Source organism: Leuciscus leuciscus, assembly GCF_965113295.1.
Source record: "Leuciscus leuciscus genome assembly, chromosome: 9".
Classification (NCBI taxonomy): domain Eukaryota; kingdom Metazoa; phylum Chordata; class Actinopteri; order Cypriniformes; family Leuciscidae; genus Leuciscus; species Leuciscus leuciscus.
In genome coordinates this window covers 28271349-28294972 of record NC_138733.1, presented here as the reverse complement: position 1 = coordinate 28294972, position 23624 = coordinate 28271349, and the positions used below count along the sequence as shown (strand labels likewise).

The window sequence follows — 23624 nt, the reverse complement described above, 5'->3', positions numbered from 1 at the left end:
CACAATACTGTTGTTTATAGCCTAGGCTACAATATTTTAATCAAATAAATGCAGGCTGGGTGAGCATAAGAGACTAGTGTTGTCACGATACCAAAATTATTGTTTCGATACCGATACCAAGTCAAGAATTGCGATTTCGATACTTTTTCCTGAAAAGGAAGAAACACTCTCAAATATCATTGTTGTGCTTTATTTTAAAACCAGGACAACATTCTAATCATATAACACACTAATAAATGAACATATGAACAGCAGATTAAACATTTGAACAAAATATGAAATATAAAAATATAAAAAATAAATTAGAGCAATGACATTCAAGGTAAAAAAAATAATAAATTTAGCAGCATTATCTCAGTTATCATAAGAAACGTAAGAGTTGCCGGTAATAACTTTATCTTGATTCTGATACTTTAAAGTAAAAAAAGATGACTGAAAAAGTAGATATTAAATTAAATACATTTATGGTGAGATTACTACATTTTATTTAATTAAACGCATTTATGGTGAAATTACTACATTTTCAGGTCAATCTGTGTTCATTTTTACCACGAACGAACCACGCGCTGTCACTTTAATTCAGCGCGTGCAGCACAGCAGAAATAGACTCTGTGCTGAAACGATCTCTGCACTGCTGTATACGCATCGCCAGACTGCAACCGCGTGCAGTGTGAAAGCTCTGACCTGCACCGCATACCCACTGCAAACGGAGTATGTGTGAAACGGGCGTCACTTGTGCTCGCACATGCAGCCATCTCGCTATTGTCACATGACAGCTGCAGCTTCTTTGCTGCGTGCGTGAGGAGAAAAAACACAGACGTCCATAGGGAGGCATGCGTTGCACACAGAGCCGTCGCATAGACTGTGCGAACTGTGCAACCGCACAGGGCCTCTCGCCAATAGGGGGCCTCGCAATCCTGCTGTTTAAGTCCTCGCTGCAGCCTGTAGCACGATGACGTAGTTGGATGATCCAATACGTCATGGATGGGGAAGTTCGGATCATTTTGCTGACTCTCTTGTTCGATCTCGTTCATCAAAATGAATGAATCTTTTTACGAGTCATTTCGTTCATTTAAGGGGCTTTAAATGTTATACTTTTAACTGGCAAATTCCCCGAACACATCCACCTACGCAATCTTGATCATATTCTGAATTAAGAAATCATTATAATGCAGTCAAAAATAATTTACAGGGAACATAAATAATTACTTTACCTTCCGAGTCTTTTGTTCATTTGTCACGTTCATGAAAATAATTAGCATGCGCTGGTCTTAAGTGAGATGAATGTGATGCTTTCCTAGTTTCTCTCTACATACATGCAAAATAGTTAATTTTACAACATTTTAAATCACATGATTTTAAACCTAAATGTGATGGATTTAATGCGTGTATACAGAACATTTTAAAATAAAGCCATTTTATTTTATTCAGGTCATATTTGCTGTTGAGTGAAAGCAAAAATGAGTCAAGTAATTGTCTCTGTAATTTTAATCATAGAGGTAGGCCTACAATAGCCTACAATACGGTCTGTAAACAACTTAAAATACCAGTAGGCTACACATTCAAGGGAAAACGCAAAAATAATAACAGCATCAAGAAACTAAATCTTGTCAGAAAAAAAGTGCTTAATGATATTTTGCCTGGTAAGAGTTCCTTCTTTAATGGCTATACTAATTTTTCCACAGTGCTCTGTACATAACGTCCCTTAAAATACGAAATCGTCCCGTATTAACAAGTAGATGATGCGTCCCGACTCCCGTATCAAATCAATAAGGGACGGGATTTGTCCCGTATTTTTCATTAGGCCCACACATAGTTGAATAAAAACATAAGGATTTTACAGTATGGATATAATAGCAAATATAAAAATATCATTTTCACAATAAGTAGTAGAGAAGCTCATTGTATGATTGCATTTTAGCGTCTTTGTTTCTATAGCGACGGAGTTTTATGTACCGGTACTTAGGCCTACATCATGCCATGATGTAGGCTACATACATAAAAAAAATAAAAAAAATAACCACACCCCCTGAATTTAAGTTTAATATACAAACTGATCACAGCAGTCAGATCACGCAGTTGTCACTCAAGTGATCATTTATATTTAACTTTTTTTATTTTTTTTTTATTTGTAGCCTACAGACCAAAACGCACCACCGCGCATGCGCGTCCAGTACGTATTGGATCATCCAACTACGTCATCGTGCTACAGGCTGCAGCGAGGGGTGTCTCGTTTTTTTGTTTGTTGTTTTTTTCACCACTTTTTAAAACATCTCGCGGCACGAATGTAACAATTCTACAAATAAATAAAACATATCCAGTTAACTGGCAGAGCATTCATTTCGTTCGTTTTTTTAAATAAGAGAAGATCTAGTGCTGAAATGTGTTTTTTAAATCACCACTTTTGAATAAGAAACAACATCAAGACTATAAAACTCCTCAAAAAACGCGCACACACTCAAACCTGACTGCACATCACATTTTTGACTTTATTGATTCTGCTTTTATTCCGGAGTCCCTTTTATTTTATTGCTCCGGAGTCGCATATCAGTCACAAAATGCGCCACGGGGAAGAAAAAAACATCTATAGCCTAAGTCGCACTGGACTAAGTCGCATTTTTTTAGAAATTTATTTCACAAAAAATAAATAAAAAAAATGTTACAGACAGTTCTCCGTTACGGACGTGAGCGCTCTAAAGCAGCACTAAAATAATGTTTTAAAACTTTCACAGAGACCTCAAACTGAAAGCACAAAGCCTGTCTTTAAATTTAATTTCGTTTTGTATTAATTGTATCTTAATTTTAATCGATGTTTCATCAACAAATTGTCTGGATTTAATAAGAAGTAGCCTAAATATAGGCTATTAGAAAATAAATAATCAGGATACGGAGGCGCTGGCAAACCTGGAGCTCGTCTCATAATGAAACTCAGCGTAGGCCTATAAGGTAGCCTATTGCTTCACAGACCTGAGACATATAGATAGCTTGAAATGTCTACTTTTAAGCAGAACAATTCAAAACGAAAGAAAACAGACTGCGCTGCTTATGTAATTCGTATGAAATGTGCATTTCTCTCTGGCGCTGCGAAGATCGCGAGTCGTCAACTTCATCTGTCTAGCCGACACTGACATAAAAAATAACTGTTTTATTAGTAAACAATTAAAATGTCTCCTGCTATATTTTACATATTTGCCTGTTCCTTACAAAACACTGACAGTGGGGTTTTTGACTTTTTTTTTTTTTTTTTTTTTTTTTTTTTTGAGCAGCTGCGGGCAAATTCTTTCGACACACACACACACACACACAATATTACGTAACACTCTGCGCTTATGTTTTAAAAAGATAATTTAACATATAAATAACAATTTTTAAATAGCCCACTTAAAGTGTTTATTACAAATAAATGACTAAATGCTAAAAATGTATACATTTTAATGAACAAACATATGCGTTGCATTTACAATTCTGTGAAAACAGGGGGTGCTGCAGCACCCCCAGCACCCCCACTTCCCGCGGCCCTGCCTCGTGTGTGTGTGTGTGTGTGTGTGTGTGTGTGTGTGTGTGTGTGTGTGTGTGTGTGTGTGTGTGTGTGTGTGTGTGTGTGTGTGTGTGTGTGTGTGTGTGTGTGTGTGTGTGTGTACATTGTGACTAGAGTATATTGTGTGTTTATTTGATTTGGTGTCAATTACATTCTATTTGCTGTGAAATTCGTACTATATGTTTGTTGTGAAATCTTGAATTTTTGGAGTGACTCTGGTGTGTATGGCTCCATTGGTTGTACATTTTTATAAAAAGTAAAAGAAGAGAAATTAATAATAATAAAATTATATTTTTGTATTTGACCACTGTCTCTGGCTGATCCCTTCACGAACCTGAGTGCCTTGTTAGCGAAAAACCATTAAGTCTTTGGGTGTAAGTCCCATCGTGGCGTAGTCTGCTATTTGCCTGGGTCTAAGCCCAGCCATATAGGCTATATTCCACCTGCCACACGCAGTTTCAGGTTGTAATTCATTTTTCAAATTTATATGCAAAATTGTCGCTATGCCCGTGTTGTTTTCTCCAAGGCAAGAGTAATGCTGCTGCTTCTTCAAAAAAACAACGATAAAACAGTCAACAGTAGCCTATAAGAAACCTCTGAGCAGCAATAATCACAATTAAGTGTCCAATAGCGACACCATTTGACAGCTTCGAAAGTGCTTCGTGCAGAGTCCGTTTACCGTTACATGTACTTGCTTATCAAACACTTTATATGAACAAACTACTAATCTATAAAACACAATCGGTCTTCCGACCTTTTACTATTGTGTCAATTGATGTTGATATGCGCGAGGGAGAGAGAGCAATACAGCGCTCGTGTTGTTTGAAGGCGGTGAGAGTGCGCGCGCGCGGCCGGGGCTCTCTCTCTCTGCTTGTTCTTTTATGCGCCCTGTCCACTTATCTAAATAATTAGTTGTTACGACGACTTATTTGTTCCCTCGTTTTAATAAATCGTGGACACGTTGAACTAATTCCCTCCCTCATTTTATTTAACGAATAGGCCTACAACGTGGCCACAATATAGTAAAATGAGGGAACAAATTAGTATAACCTGCTGAGGTATTATTAATTCGTGGCCACGAAACAATATTCACCTGAATATTCACCAATTCACAAAAATATAGGTCTTTTTTAATATATTTAAATATTAATATAAACCAAAACTGCGCATGCGCGAGGGTGAAACTGCTGGGTGAAACTGTGGCTCTGCGGTCAGACCCTTCTCGTAAATGGCTCATAACATGGACGCAGTTATTGCATGGATGGAGCAAAAACAATGTAAGTGTCTTGAAAACATGGACACAGTTCAATTGAATGGTAAATCTCGCCCTTTTTGACAATACAATTAAACTAAATGTACGAAGCAAATTTTGTACAAAGCTAAAAAAACAAACAAAAAAAAACTCAATAATAGTGAAATAAGATCGCATGATTTATCTGTCAATAAGATGTATGTAAAAGTGTAGTTCGTCACTATAGCAATAGTGGGCTCCCAGCACATTTTCGGTTGGACGAAAAAAAGAGCATTTCATTTAATAAGTTAACCGTAACGTTACCCCACTTATTAAAAAAAAAAAAAAAAAGTTTTACTGGCACTTTTTTATTCATAATGTTGTAAATCTCTCTTTTTTTATCGGACCTTTCACTTAACCTTCTTTGCTTTCAATTATGAAATGATTCAAATGAAAACATTCAAATGATCTTACCTGGACTTACTTTTCAAAATTAGTAATAAAACAATTGCTCTTGATAACAGGAAAAGCTAGTATGTTTGCTTAGCATACCATCAAACAAACACTACAATTTATGTAGTTTTGCTGCAAAATCACAAAACATGTCCGCCATGTTTGAAATTACTTCTGTGGTTTCATGTTGCTTCTTAACACAGAGTGAGAATATATTGTTTTATTAAATTATATCATACAGGCTATGTTGATTAGCACTGCATTAAAATAAAAGTTCACCCAAAAATGAAAATTAGGCCATGATTTACTCACCCTCAAGTCCTCCTAGGTGTATATGACATTCTTCTTTCAGACAAATACAATCGGAGTTATATTAAGAAAATGTCCTGGCTCTTCCAAGCTTTATAATGGCAGTGAATGGCTGGAAAAAATTGAAAACCCCCAAAAGTGCATCCATTCATGATAAAAAAAAAATACTCCATACAGCTCCAGTGGGTTAATAAAGGCCTTTGAAAGCGAAGCCATGGGTTTTTGTAAGAAAGATACCCATATTTATAACTTTATAATCTAAATAGCTAGCTTCCGCCAGACGACTGTACGCATACTATGCAAATTGACTTGCGTAGTATTATTGTTGAGTAACCTGTGACACATGTATGACGTAGGAGTATCGTAAGCTTAGACGCCTCTCGCGGTTGTTATGGAAAAATGTATCTTTTCTTTATATTTTATTTTCAATGATTTAACAAATGAATGCCATACATTCATTTGGCTGTATTTTGAGTTTCTTTTTATGATGTTGATATAGCTGGAAGGGTGTGTGAGACTTCAGAGGTGGGAAAATTCCCGGGCTGGGGAGGGGTTAGGGGAGCCACAGGAGTTCCTCTGTTTTTTTTGTTTGGGGGGGAGCTGTAAGAGATAGCTTTGAGGAGAACATTATAAAACTGCCAGCCAAACACCTCTGAGGGGTCTCACTCCGCCTGCAGCTGGACTGTGGATGGACTGGGAACTATTATTGCAAGAATAAATATATTTTAAGGACAATTTGAATCATGATGTCTCTTATGCTGTGATGCTGTTTTGTTAGTTATTGTTTTTGCCACAACACGGTTAAAACAAATAGGGCTGTGCCACAAAATGAAGCTCCTCTTCTATCATATAGAAATCCTCCGACATTTCTCTTTAAAATTGCTAATTCGCGACCAGGGTTTTATTTTGCTCTTACTTCTGAGCTTCCACGTTCGTTAACATTGTGCGTCGGGTCAGGGGTTACTCTTCCACCGTAAATCGATGCGTAAGGCCGTCTGGCAGAAGCTGGTGATTATAGTTCATAAAGTTTTAATTATGGGTATTTTTCTTATACAAACGCATGACTTCACTTCAGAAGGCCTTTATTAACCCCCTGGAGTAAAAGTGGAGCACTTTTATCATGGATGGATGCACTTTTTTGGGGCTTCAAATTTTCTCCAGCCATTCACTGCCATTAAAAAGCTTGGAAGAGCCAGGACTGAAAGAAAAATGTCATATACACCTAGGATGGCTTGATGGTGAGTAAATCATGGGCTATAATTTTCCTTTTTTTTATTTTCCTTTTTAGGTGAACTATCCCTTTAAAGACGTACATCATTCTTATGAAAATACCTGAGATAGCTTGATATATTATCGCTATCATGTGTTTATCTTCATGTTTCATCAGTCATAACGTCTGCATGTTATTATATCCACATAAGGCATTTCCTGAAACGTCATAAGTTTAATACTCCTATGAATTTCACTTGTGGACTTTCTGCGCGAGGGATGAATCCGTACTGGGCTTCCAGTAATGAAACAGATATGACATGAGAGTGTTTAGCGCTCCATATCGCTATCATCTCCCCATTTTGGGTAAAAATAGAAAAATAATACTAAAGTACTTTGTAACGTAGGCTACTTTACTTGAGTAGTTTTTAAGCAAACTATTTACTCTTACTTGAGTCATATTATTTTTCAGTACTTCTACTTGTACTCAAGTAAATTATTACCAGAGGTGGGTAGTAACGAAGTACATTTACTTCGTTACATTTACTTGAGTATTTTTTTGGAAAAATTGTACTTTTAAGAGTAGATTTGAATGTGGGTACTTATTACTTTTACTCGAGTACATTTCTAATGAAAAAAATGTACTTTTACTTAGTTACGTTGGGCGACGTCCTTCTCGTTACTTTATTTTAATGCAAATGTGTTGTTAAATGCGTAGTTTATTCCAAGCGCGATGTATCTTTTTTTCTGGGCTTGAGCGATGCTCAATTCACAAATGAATCACTCTTTTGAGTCGATTCTGTCAAAGACTTCCTCGAACAAGTTGGCAGATCTGTCTAAATCGGTTCGCGAATCAGTTTGAATGATTCAGTTCCTGATTCTGTTCAGTTCCTGCACGCACTGAATCGTCTGAAGCGATTGCAATTCACACTCGACTCGGAGTCGTAACAGGAAGATTTAAGAACATCAAGAGCGTTAGATGAAGTGGCCGTGGACCTACAGTACAGTCAAGTGAGAGCAAATCTTCAAATGCATCATATATTTGCCAGCGATGAAGATCTTTATTAGTTGAACATCTTCGTAAGCTGTCTGTGAATGAATGATTCCACAGGACGATACATTCGATTTCATTTAACTCAGGTAATACATTTTACAACCAAACAGATTATTATGCCATGATAGCACTACTAGAAAGGATGACATTACCCGTTTTTTGGACATAATACATTCATTTCTACATTAAATAAGCTACCATTGTTCACAGTTTATGAACACCCGCCATCCTGCGGTAGTTTGTGTGTATTGTTGCGCAGTGGCGTACGAACTCGACTTGAAAACGAATGACTTTGCCTGCCGTAGACACAGTTAACCAGTTTAAACATGCTTGCAGAAATATACATTTGATTATATTTTGGAGAACAGACAGAAAAAGATCCGTCGATATACTTGTGTTTGTTTTTTTGTGTTCAGATGTTAAGTAGCAGTCATGAGCGCGAGCACATGTGAAGAGTTTTAACTCTTTCTTCTCTGTGTCAATTACATGCCTTTGAATGCAACACTCTGCAGATTCACTTTATTTCGACATTGTCTAATAATCCAAATGTAAGTTACTATTATACAAACCAAAGGACAGGCAATGATTTTCGGGCTACAGATGGCAGAAATAATGTTTTTTGTTGCAAAGAGAGCCAATCTACTTATGAAAATAATAGTCATTTAAATAAAAAAATCTAAATAATATTATTTTATATATATATGACGACTTCAGATGCAAAAGCCTCTAAGTACCATCTGAAATTTTCTTCTAAAAGAGCATTTTTATCAAGTTTGTATGTTTATGTTCAGTTATTTCACTTAAATGGCAATGAGAAAAGTACCTATTAATTGTCATTAAAGTGAAATTACTGAACTTAAATATACAAGCTTGATAAAAATGCTTGTTTTAGAAGAAAGTTTCAGATGGCACTCAGAGGCTTTTGCATCTGAAGTCTTCATATAAATATACTGTATATATATAAATAAATGAAATATAAATGAATATATATATATATATATAAAATAGAGGCCTATATGATCCGAAGTAAGTTACTCGCTACTTGAGTAGTTTTTTCATTGGATACTTTTTTACTCTTACTCAAGTAACTATTAAGATTATTACTTTTACTTTTACTTTGAGTAAATATTTCTATAAGTACTTGTACTTTTACTTGAGTACAGTTTTTGGGTACTCTACCCACCTCTGATTATTACTCAAGTAATACTTGTACTTAAGTAAAATATTTTAGTACTCTTTCCACAACTGATTACATCACGATTGTACAGGACGAGTTGCAATAATTTGTTTAAAAAAAAAAAATACTCTTAGCCAATTCCTACTTTTTTCTGTGATGCCATTGGTTTCGTAGAAGAAAATAGTTTCAGTAACAGTTGCTAAGTAAACAAAAGCTGGCCTGGAATAAACTGAATGAGTGGAGCGGAGCCATAGATCGTTTCCCTCTTCCGCTCAAAGCGATCCGTGACCAGTGAAACCACTCCAGGGTTCACAAAACATTTTATCTTACCACTACAGCTCTCTTAAGTCGTAGGAGCTACTTTTAGCCATACGGTGTTTTGTGAATACGGCCCCAGGTTTTCAATGTTTCTTCTACCTGAAACTGGTCTGTCCTGTTCGTACTTTTCACAGTTGTTTACCTGATATTCTCATGATCTCGAGGATGAGGGTGGGCGGTGCTCTGAGAGCTGTCAGACAGTTCTGTGAAGTGAACAGAAATGAAAGTTAGAAATTGCCTGAAAACATCTTAGTTGACTGACTTGCGGGGTTGTTGCCATCTGAGCTGGAGAATATATCTTTACAATAAAGATTGAAAGATTCAATAAGATACAATAACGATGGAAGTTCTGCTGTTCCTAAAGATAACGCTCTTAAAAACAATGCCAAAGTGAGTATAAACAAACTTTAGAATTTTATAATGTTGTTCAATTCTTCTTACAAGATTGTTATTATTATTATTATTATTAGCTTGATATGAAACATTGTTCATCTATCAGCTTTTAATCTGTCGAATTCTTTTGAATATACTTTGTATCTATTTCCTCAAAAACCTACAAAAGCAAAAAGAGTTCAGCCAGACTAGTTAACTCTATGTATGAATTATATATTGTTTAGCCTATATAGGCCTACATGAGACAAAAATGAGACAATGATAAAGTAATTTTTGGCTGGTTTTTATTTTACTTTCAGATGTGAATTTGGAATTTGAAAGCAGTCTCAGTCAGTTGACCTGCAAGAATTACGTAACCATGAGGTACACAAGTAGTTTGGTTGCATGTTTGTCTTTTACTGTGACAAAAGCAACTGTTGTTTTGAGAGATAACTAGATTGGTTAAAGCAAAAAATAATAGGAATGTTTACATTACGTGACTACTGTACAGTATTTTTCATTGCATTTTTATTTGTTGACACTTGTTACTATGACTATTGTTTGGTTTATTATAGCTGGAATGAGTTCTGAAAATGTTGTGACTGAATACTCCACTAATTCTAAAGCAAACTACTAAGTGTTTTTAATTTATAAATATATATTTAAAAAAATAATATTAATACAAAATATTTTTTGTAAATGATAAAAAACATAATTTTGTAAATGATTGCAAAAACATAAAATCTTGGCTTATTATAGCCTACACAGGTTGACAACTAAATACACTTTTAAACTAAATATAATTTAGGCTGTGAAATTTGTTTCTTACTTTGTAAGATTAAAAAAGTCTTAAGTCCGGTAACTTAATATTATGGTACCACCATTTCTATTTCACTAAAGCACAATCCAGCAGGGGAGATCAGATTTAACAAGACCTGGTCATTAGAAGTAATCATTCAATGGATCAACTGGAGGCTAAAAAGACTTTGCTTGAACCCAGGTAAATGATCATGATTTAGGTTTATGGTTTATGCCATAAAATGAAAGCTTCCTTCCTTCACTTTTTAGTTTTTAAATTATTTTTACATTACACAATGGCACATTTATTTTATTGATATTGACTCTTTCGCTCACAATTGCACCTGCTTAATTGTGCAGCACTTAAATCTGAAGGACGAGAAGCTCCACTGAATTAATGTTGTAATGTCTCTGTTTCTCTGAAGCTCAGAGCAGAAGGGAAGATCTTCTCCATGTCCCAGCCATGAGTCTATGAGCAGTGATCATTCAATGGATAAACCATTGGATTTAAAAGAATCCAGGTAAAATATATATATTTCAAATTTAGCTTCCTTCTCTATCACTTTTTTAGTTTTTAGTTTTCTGTAACGTCATGTAAAACAACAAGATTTTAAAAATAGATCATAACAAATATTTTATCTTATAAGTTGAATTTATATCTCACGCTTGTGAATGTTTGACAGTTGGGACTATTAAATTGTAATGTCTCTGTTTCTCTGAAGCTCAGTGCAGATGGGGAGATCTTCTCCATGTCCCAGTCATGAGTCTATAAGAAGTGATCATTCAATGGATAAACCATTGGATTTAAAAGAATCCAGGTAAAATATTTATATTTCCAGTAATAAAAATGAAGCTTAATTCTCTATCACATATTTTTTTTTTTTCTCTTTTTTTTTTTTATGTAGCGTCCATGTAAAACAAGATTCTAAAAGAGATCATGTTTAAAAAATATATATTTTATCTTATAATTTGGAATTTATATCTCATGCTTGTGAATGTTTGACAGTTGGGACTATTAAATTGTAATGTCTCTGTTTCTCTGAAGCTCAGTGCAGATGGGGAGATCTTCTCCCAGCCATGAATCCATGAGCAGTGATCATTCAATAAATAAAACATGGGATTTAAAAGAATCCAGGTAAAATATTATTTATCTTTCAAATTTTGCTTCCTTCTGTAATGACTGGTCCACTGAAGGCAAGTTGAGGTGAGAGCCCAAACGCAATTTACAAACAAAAAGAACACAATAAAACAAACAAAAACATGGTAAAGCATGAAAACTCTGACTACGAACACGATTGAACACGAACTAGTGATGTAACATTTAAATTAAATACATGACGTTACAGAAGACTAAAAACTAAAACATGTTTCATTTGACACTGAAGCTTCAAAGCACGTATCGAGTATGCAGCGCAAATTCTCATGAAGCTCCGTGCCGGAGCGCATATTGTTTTCAGAAAAAACACGTGATCAACGAAAAACGAAGCCTCACTTTCTTTCCAGTCACTTTAATGGTTCACTTTGCGTGTCGGAATGTTTGAACCCAGACCACTACTCTACAGGTTTTTGGAAGTTTAAGTCCATTTATTATTTATTTTTATTTTTAATATATATAAATAAGCCTACAGCCTATTTTACATGATATATTCTGACACATAAACAGCATAGAAACCATAAAATAATTAGACCAACATTTACTTGCATCAAGCAAATCTGTTGGTATTTTTATTTCTGTATAGTATTAATATAATTGTTACATTTATTTTATTGCCACACTTTAATATGTGAATTATATTATCAGAAAACTGAACATTTAGCATTGTCAGGCTTTTATTTGTGCTTAATGGATAAAACAGCAGCGCTGCGCACTCAGCTGCCCATAAACATGGCTGCAATAAATTTTACCTGCCACAAGAAGGCGCTGTTTTCGACACTCTTGATGCTTCGAATCTTTTCCCGAAACATTCAGGGGAAAGCCTCAGTGCTTCATGAGGCTTCATTTGCCAGACACAGACACAGACTAGTGATGTTACGTATGACACTGAAGCTCCGATGCGCGTATCACACAAGCGACACAATAGTGTGTTCGACATCGGCTGCGGCTGGATGTAACCGATCGGCGAGAGTAGCCGCGTGCAGGCGGGGAGGAGCTGCAAACGGAGACATGAAGTCGGACACTTTCTGGTTCTCGTAGTGACCGCTCACGTGGTGTTTGCATACTTTACCACAGTTGCAGTGAAATAAATGCAATATTTGCCAAATAATACACAGATGTTTCAGAGACATTTTCATTCAATACTTTATGTACTGCTTCATACAGCGTCTGTTTGAACAAGAATAAAGTTCAACATAAGCTACTATCAATGAAGTGGAGTCTACGTTTTTTAAGCAGCTTTAATTTGATAAACATGTATAAACAACAATATAACATGACAACGACATGAAAAGAGTGTTCACTGTTCATAGGCTTCGATTACGGGGGGGACGGGGGGGACGCGTACCCACCAGATTTCGTCATGAGTCATTTTGTACCCACCACTTTTAACTTCCGTCCATATTAATTTGACTTTTGGTTCAATTTTTTTGACTGTTTTCAGTGGTTATGAGGAGCAATATGAGAGAGAAATTTGGTAATCATTGTCTGACCCAACAAAAAAACACTATAATATTCATTTTATTTTATTTTTCGTGTTCGCATTTATGAGGGAAAAAAAACAACGTGTCAGTTCTCGGACGTGAGCGCTCTGAAAGCGGCACTAAAAGACTGCTTTAAAACTTTCACAGAGACCTCAAACAGAACAGCTGCCTTTCTTTAAATTGAATTTCGTTTTGTATTAATTATATCTTAATTTTAATCAATGTTTCATGAACCAATTGCCTGGATTTAATAAGAAGTAAATATAGCATAATCACGACATGGAGGCGCCGGCGAGTGAACTGGAGTTCGTCTCATAAATGAACCGAAACTTAGCGTATAATGCACATTCACATTCACAGCGTATTTAGACACATTTAGACGCATTCATAATCATTACTTTTACCGGTTCTTTGTGGCAATCTTTATGCGTGCGACCGCACGCATAAAGATTGCCACAAAGAACCGGTAAAAGTAATGATTGTGCGCTTGAGTGCGGCTATATTACGTAAACGCTCATTATCCTGTTGGTTATATAAGTAATTCAATTAATATAAAGGGGAGATTTGTCCACGAATGACTTAAATGAACAACTAGCCTACTAGTCGACTAGAAAAAAAAAAAAAAAACTTTTAGTCGGAAGCAGCCCTTATTCCACATATTTTCGAACCAGGCAACAGGACATCTGGGTTGAGCGAGCGACCCTGCGGAATGAACGAGCGGAGCGGAATATTCAGAAATGCGCTCTCCACTCACAAGCTCTGATCGGAACAAACCCGAACCTCACTGTCTGCTAAACTTGCGCAGAAACATCAAAATATAACCAGCTTTTTAAAATGGTTTTTAAAACTAAACACTATTTTAGCACAAATTATGAGCTTATTGGCGATTTTTTTTTATAATTATTGACAAAATTAGTCGTTTTGAACGTTTTGGATGGGCCTGTTGAAAAGTGGGGCCGTGCCTGAGCTACAACAGGACATCGTCTTTCAAAACATAACCTGCGCGAAAGAGAGAAAAAAATTAATGCGTCATTGTACCCAGCACTTCTGAAAATGCACTTCCGAATGCGTCTCTGTCCCCAGCACATTTCAAACCAAACTGACGCCCATGTCACTGTTATAATAAACTGATTAGAGGAACTAAAGGTGTTCGAATAAACACGAAACACACGTGATCGTTGTCATGCGGTGAATCCGGCCAATCGTTGAACAGCTGTGTCGTCATCAGCCCTCCTGCAGCCCAGTGCAGCCGCTCTTGAGGCCCTGTCCCATATGGCACACTCCGGACTTGTGGACTTCCTCAGAGTCCACACTTTGGTGACGTCATGTAGTGCAGACCTATAGGGCCCTTGGCTCGAGTCCACGAGGGCGCATTGAGAGGTATTTTTGGGACAGACTCGATCGTCACACCGGAAATAACGGTTTGGTTGTTGTTGGACAGGAGAAATCACATTTTTGCGCTCCGACGTCTTATCTGCATGTCCACTGCACAGCCTAATTTTACAGTTCTATATTTTGATATTGTGCATATCACCAGGGCATTAGACAATAGATAAATCATGCGTATTTAAATGATGTATACAGTTGCACATAATAATACATAATGTTCCATTTGAACTAAGATTACAATTTTAAAACATAATTTAAACATAATTTTTTCAATTTACAGGTTTCAATATTCAGACTATGTTTACATATGACTCAGTAAAGCCCTGCCATTCGGTTCTATTTATTTAATGAATCATAATGCGATCGTATTATTAAACGCGCTATTATTATGTTTGAGACATCAACCACTGCTCGATGACCATAATGTTTGTATAAACTATAGGTAACAACTGGTAAAATGTACATTTAGGTCATAAAAACAGTAATATTTTCTTCTCAGCCATGTCAACAATTATCCGTGAGTGAAATCTCCTCCCATCTGTTGTCTGATTGGCCTTTCGCAAGGATTCCTGGGTAGTTAAAGTGCGTGGAGCCTGCTTCTATGCGGGCTTCGTGGAAGACCGCTTCAAGGGTACAAAGGGGGCGCTGCTGAGCACACTTCAGAGCGCTAAAATGCTGAATGGGACGGCCCAGAGCCATAGAGAGAAAGAGTTGCGACACTCCCATAGACCTCTGTTGTAAATAATGGCGGCGCTTTTAACCGCCTACTTCCGGGATTTGAAGATCGGAATAGTTCCAAACACTGTCATTTGGGCGTTGGACACCATTCACTTACATTGCTGCGCGTCGAGTTGTTCCAGAGTTAAGTTGCCGAAATATCGACCTCTTTTGAATTGTCAACTGTCTATATTGTATCAGAGGCCCTTTGCGATGCTTATACTGGTCTTCATTTCTACATGCACAGCGTAATTATTTATATTTTATGTTGGTTGTTTCAACCAATTTTCAAGCACTGCCTGCTAGCTAACGTTAGTTAGCTAGCGCGACTTCGTCAGCTAAGAGTTCGGTAATGAATCGCTACCACCTTTATAGCTACTTTTATTTTATTTAATTTTTTGGGATATACTAACTTTTCATTATGTTTTATTGTCTTGAGTGAAGCGGCTTGTGAGAACAATGCTGGACCTTTAGGATTGTTATGGCCATCACCAGTCCTGTCTGTTTCATGGATCACCTGCCCCTGGTTTTTGTTTTTCTTGTTCACACACACAAGCACACATTTTTGTTGTCTGTCATTGTTTAATAAAAAATATTTTATTTGAAAACCTTCATTTGTATCAGACATGCTTAAATTCGTTTTTAATCTGTTATAGTTTTGATAATGTGTATGGCCTTAATCTTAAAATAATATTCTTAGTCTTAACATGATCATGTTTCACGTTGTGGTCCTGGGGGTGGCCACTTTCATCAGAAGAAGTGAGCTAGCTTCTAAGCGAATTCTGAACGGACCGCCACGGCAGACCTCTTTGCGTGATCACGAAGGTAGGCTAATGGCTGAATCAAAATTTATTAGCAAAATCACGGGAATCAATAGCCTAATACAGCCCAGTTGTGCTAAAATAAATATTATGAGACGTCCATCATCAGATGAATGATATGGAAAAGTTAAGTTAGAGCTGCTAAAGCCAGTGCTACTACCCATGCGAACATGAACACTAAGCTTTTCCCTCCAAAAATATAGCCTAAAACTTATCTCCAAATGCAAAACTGACATTAACAAAATGCAATAATGCAATAACAGCTGAAAAAGTACTTGGGTGTGTGTTTTATTTTATATTTACCGTTCAATAATGCAATCGCTGCTGTCTGTCCCATAGAAGAACATGACAGCCAGCGTACGTTTTGGAACTATTGGGGCTTACATGAACCACGTGACAGCCATAGCGGCGACATCAAAGAGTGTCGCAACTCTTTCTCTCTATGGCTCTGGGACGGCCTACGGACTCGTAGACTCAGCGAGCACGCGCAATTGAAGTCCACGAGACCGAAAGTCCGCATTAAATGCGCCATTTGGGACAGGGCAGAAGCTGCGCTGGCTGAGTTCTCCGGCTACTCTCGAATCGCTCTCGCGGTACTTTGATGGCATACGTCACAGTCACGTGGCGTCGCCGCTGTGTCAAGTCGGACAAAATTTCTAACCGGCATGCACTGCTTTAAGTCAGCCGCCGATCGGTCTGCGCAGAGCTGCATGAAGTCGAACAAGCCTAATTTCTAGTGAAGCCCCGTATCTGGGTGTGTATTGGTTTACTAGAGCCACGTGATCGATGACAAACGAAGCCTCATTTTCTGTCCCATCACGTGCGCGTTTCGCTTTGGGTGTCAGAAGGCTCGAACTCCAGATCTTATTTAACGAGTCATTGTTGCCTCAGTCTGGTTGATGGGTTTGTGAGGAGAGTGCTGTACTTTGAAAGTTAATCAATATATTACATTTAAATAAGCAACATTTATTTTTCATTACTTAGGCTATTATTTTTTGTTGTTGTTGTTGTGTCTTTTTGTTTTTGTAAAATCTTTGCACTTTTTGGTGATTTTAGGTAATTTGGTGTTGGTATTTGGTTTTAGGGTGGGATTATGGGAGAGGGGATAGGGTGCGTGTTTGGTTAAGGGTTTGTATTTAGAGCAATGGCAACAGCCAAAAATAATTAAAATAATTAAAAACTTTATCACATTTCTGTCATTCCTACAGTTACATAAGCACTATCAGTAACAAGTGTCATAAGCACATTTAATAACAGATGATCCTATCAGACAATGTCCTTATTCATTGTGTGTGTGTGGAGGGAGAGAGAGAGAGAGAGAGAGAGAGAGAGAGAGAGAGAGAGAGAGAGAGAGAGAGAGAGCCTACATTAAATCTTATTGAATCATATAAGCTTATATTATATTTTATTGTCACACTTTAATGGGAAAATTAATTTATTTAATGAACAAATCAAACACAAACATGTAAGGCTTTTATTACACATAACATTGAAACTATGGAGTGTGTTGTGGTTGCTTCATCTGCCAGAGTTTCTAACACAGGCTTCTGGCTGCTTTATTTTAAATAAGCACCAGATGGCGCTGTTCTCGACACTCTCGAAGCTTTGAATCTTTTCCCGGAACAGTCAGGGGAAAGCCTCAGTGATTCATGAGGCTTCATTTCCCCATCCCTAACACAGACACAGACACCAACACTGCGTCCCAATGTGCATACTATCCATCCTAAATAGTATGTGGCATTAGTAATTGTCAATACTATTTAGGGCAGATAGTATGCACATTGGGACGCAGGGCAAGACTACCAGAGACTGGGCATGAAACAAACAATACTCAACAAGGACACAGGGCAAACAAGAGGGCTTAAATACATACAGGACTAACGACGAGACAAGGGACACCTGTGAACATTTAAACAATCAACCAATGACAACATGACACAACAGACAAGGGAACACAAGGCAGGATCACATGACAGACCAGAACCCAGGAACAAGAAACAAACAAACAAAACGTGACATCTCTAACACTTTTTTAGTTTTTAGTTTTTAGTTTTCTGTATTGTCATGTAAAACAACAAGATTTTAAAAAGAGATCATGTTAAAAAAAAATAAAAAATAATCTTATAAGTTTGACTTTATATCTCACACTTGTTTCACAGTTGGGACTATTAAATTGTAATGTCTCTGTTTCTCTGAAGCTCAGTGCAGAAGGGAAGATCTTCTCCATGTCCCAGCCATGAGTCTATAAGAAGTGATCAGTCAATGAATGAACTAGAGGATTTTAAAAAATCCAGGTAAAAGATCAGTAATATCAAACCCTCCTTTATATATCTTTTCAGTCTTTAGTCCTACCATGAGATTTAAAAAAAGGGATTCTCAAAAAAGGTGATTTCACAGAAATGTTTTCTGCTGTAACATGCCATTTTTGTTGAATAACAGGTTTTATTTTGGATTTCCAGTAATGCCTCACTCCTTGATAAAATCCGAGATGTATTCCAATCAAAACTGAGGAGCAGTTTTGAGTGTTTGCATGAAGGGATATCAAAAAACAGTGCCCCCATACCTCTTAATGAGATTTACACTGAGCTCTACATCACGGAAGGTGGAGATGGAGAGATCAATAATGAACATGAGATCCGATGGATTGAAAAAGCTTCCAGGAAAGCCACAATGGAGGACACCCCAGTCAACTGCAATGACATCTTCAAACCCTTACCTGGACAAAACCAACCCATTAGAGCTGTGCTGACTAAAGGAGTCGCTGGCATTGGAAAAACAGTTTCTGTGCAGAAGTTCATTCTGGACTGGGCTGAAGGGAAAGTGAATCAGGACATCTACCTCATATTTCCACTTCCTTTCAGAGAGCTCAATTTGCTGAAGGACAAAACATTCAGTCTTAAAGATCTTCTACAGTTCTTCATGGGCACAAATCAACTGGAAATCTCTCCAAATGAAGGTAAAATCATGTTTATCTTTGATGGTTTGGATGAGTGCCGTCTGTCTCTGGATTTTCAGAATAGCGTGAGGTTGTGTGATGTGACTGAATCAGCTTCAGTGGACGTGCTGCTGACGAACCTCATTTCGGGGAATCTGCTTCCCTCTGCTCTCATCTGGATCACCTCCAGACCAGCAGCCTCTGATCTCATCCCCTCTGAGTGTGTTGATCGAGTGACAGAGGTACGAGGCTTCAATGACCCACAGAAGGAGGAATACTTCAGGAAGAGAATCACTGATCAGGGTCTGGCCAATCAAATCATCTCACACCTGAAGTTATCGAGGAGCCTCTACATCATGTGCCACATCCCAGTGTTCTGCTGGATCTCAGCCACTGTTCTAGAGAAGATGTTAAGTGGAGCAGAGAGTGGAGAGATTCCCAAGACTCTCACTCAAATGTACACACACTTCCTGATCCTTCAGACCAACATCATACATGAGAAGGACTATGAGAAGAAATTGAAAGCTGAGGACATGGTTCTCAAACTGGGTAAACTAGCTTTTCAGCAGCTGGAGAAACATAATCTGATCTTCTATGAGGAAGATCTTAGAGAATTTGGCATTGACGTGCAAGAAGCTGCTGTGTACTCAGGATTGTGCACTCAGATCTTCAGAGAAGAATCAGGGCTGTTTCAGGGGAAAGTCTACTGCTTTGTTCACCTGAGCGTTCAGGAACATCTAGCAGCTTTATATGTGTACCACTCCTTTGTGAATCAAAACACAAATGAATTAGACCAACCGAGTCTTCTACTCAAAGTTCTGCTTTGTGCTGCACAAGGTTCTATATCTGACCTCTATCAGATAGCTGTGAAGAAAGCTCTGCAGAGTACGAGTGGACATCTGGATCTTTTCCTTCGCTTCCTTCTGTGCTTCTCACTGGAGTCCAATCAGACTCTCTTAGGAGAGCTACTGACACAGACAGAAAACAGCTCTGACAACAAAGAGCGAATAGTTACATTCATAAAGGGGAAGATCAAAGAGAATCCTTCTCCAGAGAAATTGATCAATCTGTTCCACTGCCTGAACGAACTGAATGATAATTTCCTAGTGGAGGAAATCCAGCATTATCTAAAATCTGGGTCAAGAATAAATACCACACTGACAGCCTCGCAGTGGTCAGCAATGGTCTTTGTATTGCTGACCTCAGGGCAAAAACTAGATGTGTTTGATTTAAATGAATATGTTGGGACACACGTCTTGCCAGATGAAAGTCTTCAAAGGCTACAGCCGGTGCTTGAAGCATCCAGAACCGCAAAGTATGTCATGCTAGTAGTAATTAAGTTAATATATAATAAAAATAATAAATATGTATAATGCACATGTTGTCTTTTAAACATTCAAAACTTTTTATGCACAGTTGTGTATCTATGAATTGTGCATAAGTTTATTTCAATGAATCTAGAAGTATATTGATGATTTTAATTAAAACTGTAATCTAAAAGATGAATGTAATTCTAGAGGTAATCTACCCAACACTGTCTATACATATGCGAACAAAATCTATATTTTTTTTCTTGCAGGCTTTGTGAGCATAACCTGACAACGAAAGGCTATACCACCTTAGGTTCTGTTCTCAGCTCAAAGACTTGCTGTCTGAAAGAGTTAAACCTGACTAAGAGTAATGTAAAGGATTCAGGACTGAAGCTACTCTGTGCTGGACTGGAAAATCATCAGTGTAAGTTGGAGAAACTAAGGTAAGTTCCTCTTTGTTTTACTTTCTACTTTTTTTCTTCTTTTTTTCATTATTTTCTTACATTTGGTTTATTCATCTGTTTATAGTAAATAAAATAAAATCTTGAGGTAGTACATGTAGTTTATCTTTAAAACACAAATTTAGAAAAGAGACAAAATGCACCGTTAGCATACAGTTTATGAAAAATTCTTAATAAGCAAGTTTGCATCTCATGTCAATTTAGATTGTTTTAAGGCCTCTATTAGACCTCATGTGCCGGAGAAACAAGTGCACGGCCATCTTTAGAACTGTGTTCGAACTTCAGTTTTTGCATAACTCTGTATATTTCTATGGCATTACTGTGGGAGAGGAATAGCTGGTGAAGTGGATTTACTTATTGTAGAGTTAACGAAATGTATATGTTTGAAGCGGATGTTATCACAAATGTCAGTAGACCCAGAAGATTTTAAAACAATTGGTTCATTCATAAATCCTTAAAGGGGTGGTATAATGCCCTTTTCACAAGATGTTAAATAAGTCTCTGATGTCCCCAGAATGTGTATGTGAAGTTTTGGCTCAAAATACCCCACAGATATTTTTATATAGCATGTTGAAATTGTACATTTTTGAGGGTGAGCAAAAACGCACCGTTGTTGTGTCTGTCACCTTTAAATGCAAATGAGCTGCTGCTCTCAGCACAGAGGGCGGAGCTACAACAGCTTGCACTCACACAGACAAGAGCAAAGCTGAAAAGGGCAAGGTCTATATCATTTCAAAAAGTCTTAAAGTCTTGAAATCTGTTTTTTAATGCAGACTGGAGTCTTGTGGTGTTTCTGATAAAGGTTGCTCTTTTCTGGCTGTGGCTCTGAGATCAAACCCCTCACATTTGAAAGAGCTGGATCTGTCTGTAAATAAACTCAGTAACACTGGATTGAAGATTATTTCTGCTGAATTGCAGAATCCTCACTGTAAACTAGAGAAACTGTGGTGAGATAACTTATCTAATTATCCTCACTAAAACATACTTTTTGACATTGCCTACTGTACCTTTAGCAACCTTTTGTTTGTTTGTAAATTAGGAATTGTGTGTCTTTAAACCTATATCTTCTGCCATTTTCTCTGTAGGATGAGACTTTGTGGTGTTACAGATGAAGGTTGTGCTGCTCTGGCTTTGGTTCTGAAATCAAACCCCTCACACCTGAGAGAGCTGAATCTGTCCGGGAATAAACTGAAAGATTTAGGAATGAAGGTCCTCGCTGATGGACTAAAGAATCCTCACTGTAAACTGGAGATACTGAGGTAAGGTTATGTCACAGAGAGTAATAAATGACACAGTAAAGAGCTATGACATTGTTTTTTTCTTTTTTCTGCAGGTTGGTAGACTGTGGTATCACAGATGAAGGCTGTGCAGCTCTGGCTTCAGATCTTAGAACAAACCCCTTACATCTGAAAGAGCTGGATTTGTCTGGGAATAAACTCAGAAACCCTGGAGTAGAGAGGCTCTCTGTTGAACTGGGACATTCTGACTGTAATCTTGAGATACTCAGGCAAGATCAGAACTCAACACTTTCGTCAAATAAGTTTTGTGTGCCAAGGCTAGGGACAGAAATGAGTGTTTCATTCTTTCAGCAGGTTAAATAATTGTGACATCACTAGTGAGGGCTGTGTTGCTCTGGCTGAAGCTTTGAAATCAAATCCTTTAAGCCTGAGAGAGCTGGATCTTGGTTGGAATAAACTGGGTGACTCTGGCATGCAGCAACTTTGTGGTGCATTGGAAAATCCAAACTGTAAATTGGAAGTTCTGCGGTAAGTGAGATGAAAATGCTGATTTCACTACCAGTCATCACATTGAAAAAAAGACAGAATATCTTCTGGGTTTTAAGAATAGATACAGGTATCTTTCAAATTCATCTCAGTATCAGTATTGCTTCTATATTCAATATATTCAGTTGCATTTATTTCTATTTACATCTGAGGACAATTCATGGGAAATGGGGTTGGGACCTTTTCTAGAATGTCACAGATGTTCTTATTTGTTACTTTAAAACTTTATTTCCAGGTTTAAATTGAAAAACAATCTAGGTTGTAAATGTCATCCTAGCTAGACATTGGACCCCACTATACATTTATATAATTTTCCACAACATCATTAGGATTTTGTTCTTTTTTCTTTGCAGACTGAGAGGTAGCAACATTGCAGAGGAAGGTTTTGCTGCTTTGGCTTCAACACTCAAATCAAACCCGTCACACCTGAGAGAGCTGGATCTGTCTCAAAATAAACCGAGAATCTCAGGGGTGAAAATGCTTTGTACCGCTCTGGAAAAGCCTGACTGTAAACTGGAGATACTGCGGTAAAATCATTGTTTTTGTTCTGCACCTTTTCTGATAGGTTGTGCCTCATTAACTACAATAAATTCTGAAGCTTATGTTTTTTTTTTGCCTTTGCAGTTTGGAATATTGTGGTCTCACAGGTTGTGCTTTTCTAGCATCAGCTCTAAAATCGAACCCCTCACACCTGAAAGAGCTGGATCTGTACATGAACAATCTAGGAGATTCAGGAAAGGAGCAGTTGTCTGCTATGAAGGATGACCCAAACTTTACACTGCAAACACTACGATATTAATCACATCATTATTCCTAGATGCCCAGTTTTTAAAGAAATAATCTTTTTTAATTCTTCTGTACGGAAATGATCCTTGCATGTCTAAAAATGTAAAGAGATCTTTTTGCAATGAGTTAAATTTTGTTTGACTGATAAGTTATTTCCACTCTGATCATCGTCTTTGGCTTTCACCTGTGACTGTTGTTCAGACTAAACACTTTCAGATTTCCACATTCTTCTTCATGCTACAAGGCCACAGACAAAATCATGAGAGATGGATGTGAAGCATGTGTAACCCGTTACACGTGATAAATTTGTGTCAAACTTTACTAA

The 23624-nt window shown here is 37.3% G+C and overlaps 1 protein-coding gene and 1 long non-coding RNA gene across 4 annotated transcripts; one reads left to right on the top strand and one right to left on the bottom strand.

Moving 5' to 3' along the window:
* Window positions 1–9473: 9473 nt before the first annotated feature.
* LOC309505650 (NLR family CARD domain-containing protein 3) lies at window positions 9474–23575 on the top strand. 3 transcript variants are annotated; one of them, XM_082179104.1, is made up of 15 exons: window positions 9474–9679; window positions 9982–10045; window positions 10562–10661; window positions 10885–10980; window positions 11182–11277; window positions 11505–11594; window positions 18222–18317; window positions 18483–20273; window positions 20538–20711; window positions 21503–21676; window positions 21815–21988; window positions 22063–22236; window positions 22322–22495; window positions 22867–23040; window positions 23138–23575. In XM_082179104.1, the coding sequence occupies exons 3-15, from the start codon at window positions 10621–10623 to the stop codon at window positions 23310–23312; spliced, it is 3429 nt and encodes a 1142-aa protein (XP_082035230.1). In that variant the 5' UTR covers window positions 9474–9679; window positions 9982–10045; window positions 10562–10620; the 3' UTR covers window positions 23313–23575. The 3 variants fall into 3 exon arrangements, with proteins under 3 accessions (XP_082035230.1, XP_082035231.1, XP_082035232.1); XM_082179105.1 differs by lacking the exon at window positions 11505–11594; XM_082179106.1 differs by lacking the exons at window positions 11182–11277; window positions 11505–11594.
* LOC309505697 lies at window positions 11646–13650 on the bottom strand. Its single transcript, XR_014208555.1, has 2 exons — window positions 13533–13650; window positions 11646–13247 (listed from the first exon to the last, which is right to left on the bottom strand). It is a non-coding gene; the product is annotated as an uncharacterized lncRNA (long non-coding RNA).
* Window positions 23576–23624: the final 49 nt, after the last annotated feature.